We start from the raw sequence: 9,259 nt of genomic DNA, 5'->3' as shown, positions 1-9,259 counted from the left end.
TTTGCCAACCTGCTGTAATACACATCAAATGCCTATCAACAGAGACAGCAAACTCTAGATTTATGAGAATGAGTAAAATTAAACATGATGATGAATCAACAGTAAGACATGCCCTTCTCCAAATGTTGTTTATGGGTTTAACTCAATTTGGAGAGAAGGAGATTGCAAAGGCCATTTTTCAGCTGCAATATCATTAGTGCAACATGACAGCAATTACACAGGATGCTTAATCCATAACGGTGGCGCAGACGGGAAACAGCACTGATAGAGAGCCAAAGTGCTGCTGTGTCACGTTAGTCACAAGCTTTCTGCTGTCCAAAGTCAACACACAGGAGAGTAACTAACTATAAGCAGTGATGCTACTAATGTAACTACAAATTTTTTTTGGTTTTTTTAGTACTGTGAATACTTTTTCCAACAGGTAGAAAAGCGGTGTGACAGAACACTACATTACTGTATTTTTTGTCACATTTTATTTTATAGCAGAGCAGGCTGAGCCAAATATCAGACATGCTCTGCCCTTTTTGTCATATATAATAAGTTTGTTTGCAGAGTTCATATAAATAAACAATTCAATATCAAATAAAATTTACCAATCAAAAAAAAAAGAAAAAAAGATCAGTGATTTATTTTCTCCCCTGCATATTTTTGAAGTAGTATTTTTGAATTAGTATTATAAATGAGCTTTCTTGGATATTTAGAATCTAACTTGAGCTTAAGTTCAATTTAATGCAAAAAAAGTATCATCTGACAGTTTATAAACTGCTTAAAATTCTGAGTAGCTTTAAAGATTTAAAGTGGCTTCTCCAACACTGAATAATAATAAGTTTCACTCTTCTCATATTTCTTCATAGCTGCACAAAACTGACACGGTTCCTGGCTTCCTCGCTCTTGCCCTTGCAGGTTCGACAACATCAGTATCCCAAGCTGCATTACAAGCCATGTGGCCTTCTCAAATATTTATAATGTCACTTGCCCCCCTCAACTCAAGGGATCACAACATACACACACACACACACACACACACACACACACACACACACAAGAACAAAGGAACCTGTCTCCTCAAAGGTCCCCCCTCAAAGGACATGGATCGCATTTCATGGAGAGACCTTCCATTGTAATTTCATAGTTGTTCTTAAAAACACAAATAAATAAATAAAAAGGCTTGACATTTCTATATTTATATCTCTTTAATTGATTCTCTCCACACACATTCCCTCAGGGTACGTTAATCAGGACAGTTGATCAGGCAGAACTGCGAAACACAGCCAAGCAGTGACGCGTGCTGGGCCTCGGCTGACTGAGAGAGATGGAGACCAGCGTTATCTCATTCCCCAGTTAGTCCTTCTGTTCTCGGGAATGACATGATAAGGCTTTATTGACCACTCTGCTTTCAGCTTAGCATGGTGGAGAGGCCGTGGACTAAAGACAGTCAAAGGATATGCATGTAATGTTGTTTTTTACGATTCACCGCAAATATACTAAAATATTATATTTTGTCATATTCTCTTGTGTCCTTCGTTTTGTCCTCTAAATGCTATAATGTCATTGAAAGACATACATGATGAGATTTCACAGCTGAATTTCCATACTCTGACTGCCATGTTAGATTATGTGCATTTAATATTTGAACTTGCTAAAAACACAAAATTGTGTGTCTGTTTTCTGTGTAGGTCTAAAACGCTGCTACACATGTGATGTCTGCAGTGTCACACTGAATTCAGTGGCACAGTATCATGCACACCTGCAGGGCTCCAAGCACCAAAACAAGTAAGTGCCAACATGCACCTCGTGCAAGAAAACGGCTTGTGTTGTGGAGGTTGTTTTTTTATTTAATTCATGCAAAATGTGTTTGCTCTTTGTATTAATTGTTTAATATCCGTAAAATAAAGTTTAATGAATTTCAATTAAATGTACATTTATAAGTTAATCCATACAAAAAGTATAGAAATTTGTAAATAATTGTATGAAATAGCAAAAATTAAGGAATTGTGTGAAAACAATGGACTCTATGCAAAGTCTCTTCCACATAGCCTTATTGTCACCACAACATCCAGTGCAGAGAACTGCATAGAAATTGTGAGAACACTAAGCTCAAAATTATACCTTGAGGAAAATGTTGCATAACATATCATGACACAGCAATGTAGATACAATCCACCTCCAAGTGGCTGACGGTATTTAAAGCTTCTAGAACTCATTACTAAAATGTTTTATTTTAATATAATGACATAAAATGGTATGTTTACTCTAGTTAAAAAATATATCCATAATATAGAGTTTTGTAATATAATTAGTTTATTAGTAATTAGTAATTAGTAGAAAGAGCTTCCTACTATGACAATTTGCTATTGGACAATATGTAGGAACTATGTAGGCAGTACATTGTGCATTAGGTCTATTGTGTGTTTCTTTTCCGTTCGATATCTACCAACTAAAGTGACATATTGGATTTGCAACTCATTGTACTAGGTGATAATGATAGTAATACAAATGGAGACTAAACTCAATAGTTTAGTGTACTAAACAGATTTTCTGGAAGTGGAGTTTTTATTCCCATTGATATGCTTGTAAATTGAGGCCTGTTTTTCTACTTTATCGTATGCTTGCTCACAGTCTTTCAGTCCTCTGAATTGGCAGTCTGACTGTTCGGAACCTCCCCCTTCTTCAACACTCTGCTCCAAGCGTATTTGAAGCAATTACGCCATAATTTTGTTACTGACCCCAGTTCCTCTGTTTACACACACATGCGAGTCATTAGCTGTGCAAACATTAGGAGCGCATACAAAATTGAGATTTTGGTGAGCAGACTTTGTCAGTTCTCCTTTACTTATTAAAAATCCTTCTCCATTTCTCCTCTTTAGACAAAATCAGCTGTTCTATAACTCTGTGCCCCACCCCGCCCCCCTTTAAAGTTCAGACTCCATCTACATAGCTGTCAGATGTCCAGCCCTTTTTTTTCATCTGCTGCCATCATATTGGATGTCTTCCCTGTTGTGTGGTCCAGTAGCATATGTTTTAGGGGTGTTCTGCACTCTGCCTGCTGATCCTTATCCAGGTTGTTTGTTGTGAGTGGACCACCTCAACGAGTTGACTGATTGAGACACAAATACATACTGTCACACAAACCAGAGTGGCTCTGAGAGTTCACTCCACAAGTATTTCACTATTTCATTTGATAAAAACAGTCGTCAGATGTACACAGAAACTCAAAGGTATTCACTACAACCCCCCAAAAGGAAAGTTTGGTTCAACCTGTAGAAATTATGAAGTAATAACAATAATAGCAATACACGCACACATGCACAATGAGGAAATTCAGTTCTCGCTCCTTTTGGGGGGATGGTGAAACAAATGACCCTCCGTGATAGAGTACCGATAAGTCTGCTGATAAATAGACACACTCCGTGTCTCCTCCGACAGACTAAATGAACCCTCCTGCCTCTTCCCTTCTCCATTCAATCAAGCATGCTCCTAGCCAACAAGCCAGATATGTTTCCTCTGCCAAATTGAGAACAACCTTATATTCAGTAATTCAATTAAGTTCTAAGGGATATATGCATTATCCACACTCCATTAGAGTATTTCAGTTTGGGGGAACACATTTCTCTTTCTCTTATTTGAGGGCAGTCATTGCTGATGAATGTGGTATCTCCATCTAGGATTATGACATATGATGGAGCAGGTAACAGTGAACTGTTGTCTGATATGAACATAATATGAACATTTGACTGATATGAAGTGCTCTGTATATGCAGCAACTCTGTGTCACACAAAAAGGGCTTTTGTTGTGAAGCATACTGGACAGTTTGACATTTGAATGTTAATATCCTAATCATAAGCCCCAAAAATACGCATATTTATATATATACATATTTATAGTTATACACTTCCATTCAAAGTTTTTTTTTTTTTAGAAATCTCGGATGCTGCATTTACTGTTTGATCACAAATAAAATAAAAGCAATAATGTTGTGAAACATTACAATTTAAAATAATGTTTTCTGTTTGAACAAATTGCAAAATATCATTTATTCCTGTGATGTGAAAGCTGAATTTTCAGCAGCCATTACTCCAGTCTTCAGTATCACATGATTCTTCAAAAATCATTCTTATATGCTGATTTGGTGATTTTTTTTTTTTTAATTATTAAAAAATAGGATTGTTTGATGAATAGAGAATAGCATTAATTCTGAAATAGTAAGAGCTTCTACATTATTATGAAAGACTCTGTCACTTTTTATCAATTTAATGCATCCTTGTTGAATAAAAGTATTTCTTTCAAAAAGAAGCATATACCTGTAAGGTGTGAGAACCCAGAAATTAATAGATGTGTTATTATGGCCTTTCAAAAAGTCAAGAATATTATAGTATCATTAAAGCAAATATAAAGCTTGCATAATATGATATAGTTTAATGTTGCTTTATTCATCAGGGAATCCCAAGGAAAATGGGTTTTCCATAGCCTTTGTTCTAAAAGCCATGAAACTCCACAGAAGGTTCAGAGTATACTTCTAATAATTGTTTTCTTGATTCAGGGCTCCTCTATGCTCTAAAGTTTCTGTAAGATACAAAGGTTTCAATGCTGATTACACGCACATAAGCAAGTGACCCATGACACAAGGGTTGTGTGTACATGTGATTTCCTGATTAACACAGAGAAGACAGATGATAAAGAAAGGATGCAGAGGCTATGGGATAGGGGCAGAATAAGAAAGAGGTATTCTCATTCCTCCTCTACTCCAGCATCAATAGGTCAAGCCCGGACGACAGGCTCATTACCATGGCATCACTACACTCCTGTCGCACCATCCATCAGTGTCCCTCCATCAAATAGCTTGCAAACACAGGAACAGCATGCTTACTACGGTCTTCATCCCGTTTCATGTTCTTCATAAACTGTCTCAGAACTAACAAAATTCTGCTGGAGAATATTTGTTATTTTACAGTCAAAAATATCAGCATTACCATATTGATGTTCATTCATCATAATATTTTCCACTAAGATCCTTTTTTTTTTGTATTTGGTAATGTGTAATTTCAGTAGTTGGTAACAGTACAGGCGAAATTTTGATTATCACTTCTATACCACACACAAAAATTATTGTTAAATAAAACAATCAAGTATTTTTTATAATAATACAGATTTATTTTGATTATCAGAAAGCCTGTCAGTCTCTCAGCACATGGTATCAACTGCAGAAAGATGATAAAAAAAAACATTGTCTTTGACTATATTGCAGTACCAGTTTGGTACAAAAGTATGGGTACATTTAACTTGTCACACAGCCACTTTTTCATCCAAAACCTGTCATTATTCATATATATTGTACATGTTTGACTCAACAAGTTATCTAGAAATACTCCCACACGTGGTGACTACAAAGCTCAGTTTACTAGCCATCACAAATGACAACTTAAAGTCTATGAAAGTGACTATAAAATGCATCAGGGATCTCGTCTGTCTCCCCATTGTTTTTCAGCTGATGTAATTAAAGGTGTTGTTCAGTACATTAAACTGAACAGCACACAGTAAGATGCCTGCCTTATAACTTCTCATCACTGTCCCCCTCCCCCCGCCATCATCTTCCCCAACTGCTGCTTTTAACCCTGCTGATTAATGAAATCCTTTCATCCTGGTCCCTCTCCTGTCCATCATCTTATTCCCCCTACAATTCTCCTGCTCAGCAACCTTACAGCCAGGAGGATATGTCTCCACGCAGCCACCTGACAGCTCTTTGATTCCAGTCTCATCCTGTCTGCAACAAGCTTTTTGCCTTCAATCTCGCTGGCCCCATTTTCCAAACACCATCTTTGTTGATTTGTTTGTCTCACACAAGAAGTAAGGTCCCTAGGGTAATCTTGATTTTTCGGTATAAAATAAACATGTCTACACTCCAAGTGGTGATAAAACATGAAGTATTGATTTTGTTACAGTCTGAACAAATGGCCTAAGACAGTCTTCAAAAAAATTTGTTTGCTTTTGGCATCATATTGTGATGAAACAAGATAAAAACAGAGACAGATGCAGAGCATGGAGTTTTTTTATTTTTAAGGTGAACAATGTTTCAGTGTCACACTGTGCTTATGTCCCATTATCGTCTCACAGTAATATTTTTTTTTCTTAAATTTACAAAAGTTTGCACCCCAGTTGCATTTACATGATTTATATCATGTCAAATGAGTATTGTCTTTTGAGAAATTGAGATTGATTTGATGCATTTAAAAATGATCTTCTCCACTTAACTAAGATGCGCTACTTGCCTTGACAAATTACAATGTGGAGAAGACGACTGTTTAATAGCGACTATGTTTGACGCTCCTGGTTCAACTGTAAATTAAAAGGATAATATAGCATTTACTCACCCTCATGTCATGCCAAGTCTGTATGACAGAAATTCCTTTTGAGTGAACTGTTTCATCCCATCCATTCTGCAAACCGCTTGTCCTTTGTAGGATCACAGGGCTGTTAGAGCCTATTCAACCTTGCTTTAATATTTATTGATTTGACAGCAGTTTTATTCATAGCAACTGAAAGTGTATCTATGTGTACATTTCATCAGTACGCCTATGTGTGTTCCCTCAAATCCATGACTTTGGTGTTGATCGTGCCATTATCAACCAGTTGACCTACACAAACATGACTTTAAATGTGACATTGGAAAAGCTGCTGAGGCATTTTGGATGACTCATTCCTTAAACATTGCATTTCATCTTGAAAAACCACCCTGGGTTTGTATAGACTTGTTTGTTTTATACAGACATAGTTGGCTCATCTATTTCATTATTTATTTGAAGAGTGAAAGTGTTTCCCATCAGCGTGTCCGCGATCTGTGGGTTTGTTCTCCTTTTTCATGGTCTTCTCTGCTTTGCATTTTCTTTCCTTTTATGCACAATTGGTTGTCTTGAGGTATGTCAGACAAAATCTCGACCTCAGAATGCCTAGGTTTCTTTTTTATGGGCTGTTTGCTTTATTTTGGAAAGAACAGTGAAGTGGAAGTAAAGCTAAGAGAGAGAGAGAAGAAAAAAACCCCAGCTTCGACATGAGCTAAAAGTAGACAAGAGCTATGCACTACCATATGGTGACATGGCTCTGTCACCCCTTGTTTTCTTACACATTACATTCCCTCCCATTTTTTACAGGTTTTCTTAATGTTTTTACCGTTCACTATGAGCTTGACTCTTAAAAATAAAGTTAACAAAAAAAAACCAAAAAGGTTATTCAAAACCTTTAGTTCCTCAAAGAAACTTTCAGTCAAACGTTCTTGAAAGAACCATTTTTTACAAGTCTTAAAAAGGTTCTTCATTGGCATTCCACGAAGAAATTAGTTATTTTGCTATTTTTAAGATGTTGCTGATTATTTCTGGTAACCACTAAAAAAATACTGTGCAAGTGAAAAGTTTTATTATTAAAGGTTCTTCATGGAACCATAATGCCAAAAAAGAACATTTATTTTTATCAGTTTATTATTTATTGTTAATATTAAACTGCTACATGTCATTTCTGCCTCTAGATTGCCATCATGGATGTTAGACTTGACAGATCTTAAATAAGCATCTTAGTCTGTCAAAACCAACCCCACAGCTTCTTCATCCAACATAAAGCTGCACTTGCAAGAGAGAAAATATTATCTTATATTCTGTTAGCTGACTCAATGAAAACAAGTTCTATAATTTCTGAAAATCAATTTCAGTATATTTAAGATCTACAGTAAATGACTGTAAAATGCTACAGTATCACTATAGTGGGCAGATCCATTCTGAGCACGCTACACATTAAGATCAGCATTTAACATACACAATCCCACAGCTTCAATGCAAATGTTATGCCCCAAGTGCTTCCTCCATTTTACATCACAGCTGCGATTGCAGAAGATCAGGCCATGACTCTTTGATGTCTCCATCCTGAGACACCCACCCTCCACTCAGAAGCATAATAGGGAGGCTGCTTGAGCATTGCCTTAGGAGAAGAATGAATCACCACTACTGCAGCTCACTCACTTTCAGGGTCCTGCTGCCCGAGTCCTGCTCATATAGAGGTCTGTGTAATTGAAATCGCACAAGAATGACCCCGTGTCAGTTGTAGGAATTGAAAGGGTCCCAGAATCAAAAGTACAGTGTCACATTTCATGATATGTTAGTGTCATTTAACATTTTATTTTCTTCACAAAAATGGAAAGAAAAGAACATTGTTAAATGTATTTGTCTCCGTTGCTTTGTAAGTGAAAGCACAAAACACTGCACGGGAGAAAATCAGACCGTTCCATCATATTTAATTTCAGCAATTGAAAATATCACCAGAGGGAGGAATGAAGGGAAGGTGGGTGGGAGAAGGTGGATGAAGGTCAGCGTTGGTTTGGCAACAGCAATTTCATTTGAACGTGGGACCTAAAGCTGTGAAGATTATTATGTAAAATTTTGCTCCAGGTTATTTTGTTGGCTTCATTTGGGATGTGAGCACTAAATTATTAACAACGGACGGCATATTTTGTACAGTTATTTTAAGAGGAAAGGCAACCATTTAAATGCTACATGAAAACCTCATGATTAAGGTACTGTAGGCCTACTCTATGCCTTCTGCAGAATAAACTTCAGCTTGTGAGCTTGGCCGAAGTAATCAGAAACTTCTTGAAAGTAAGATAAAGCTTACTTTTGTCACAAAGAAAGTAAAAAATGCAAACAATCAGATGTGGCCCAAATTTCATCACTTGGACTATTTTTGAAATACATTAAAATACACATGGGCTCTGAATTGCCTCAGCAACTGAAAAAATATACACCAACTGTTTGATCTTGCTTTTCTGATTTTGTTGAATAATATCCATGAGACCATTGCCTATCCAGTGTTTTGCATTGAATGTGCACTACATAAGTTTTTAGAGGTGAAAATTGCTACATTTTCTATTGGAGTAAATATTGGCAGTTTATACTCGGGCAACATTTTTCACATACAAGTCTTTTAGGACTGGCTTCTTCTTAATGTCATTGGGTCTTGGTGTAGAATGACAGATCTGCTCTGATATGGTTATCAAGGGCAAACATGCGTATACCTCAAACCACCAGATTCATCCGTGCAGAAGAGCTGATGAAAAAAAAAATAATAATATTATATATAATACAAAAACGGTTCAACCACAGATGCTGATGGAAAAGCCAAAGTTCTGTTGTGCATCTTTATAAAACGCTTAGAATCATACATCATGCATCACTATGATATATGATGCATATACTAATGTAACACTCCAAAGCAGTACAA

General features: G+C 36.5%; 1 protein-coding gene across 2 annotated transcripts in view; it reads left to right on the top strand.

The window, feature by feature from the left end:
• zmat4a (zinc finger, matrin-type 4a) overlaps positions 1–9,259 on the top strand; it is an 86,965-nt gene that overhangs the window by 74,142 nt on the left and 3,564 nt on the right. The window contains exons 6-7 of one of the 2 annotated variants that reach the window (XM_016444382.1): positions 1,677–1,773; positions 4,750–4,860. In XM_016444382.1, the coding sequence (XP_016299868.1) occupies positions 1,677–1,773; positions 4,750–4,840 (188 nt within the window). In that variant the 3' untranslated portion in view covers positions 4,841–4,860. Of the gene's footprint in view, positions 1–1,676; positions 1,774–4,749; positions 4,861–9,259 lie in introns of those variants that run through there. The other variant, XM_016444384.1, reaches the window with a different exon arrangement.

This window comes from Sinocyclocheilus anshuiensis, unplaced genomic scaffold (genome assembly GCF_001515605.1).
Source record: "Sinocyclocheilus anshuiensis isolate Anshui unplaced genomic scaffold, SAMN03320099.WGS_v1.1 scaffold1931, whole genome shotgun sequence".
Lineage (NCBI taxonomy): Eukaryota > Metazoa > Chordata > Actinopteri > Cypriniformes > Cyprinidae > Sinocyclocheilus > Sinocyclocheilus anshuiensis.
The sequence above is the reverse complement of the archived record's forward strand: the minus strand, read 5'-3'. Positions and strand labels throughout refer to the sequence as shown.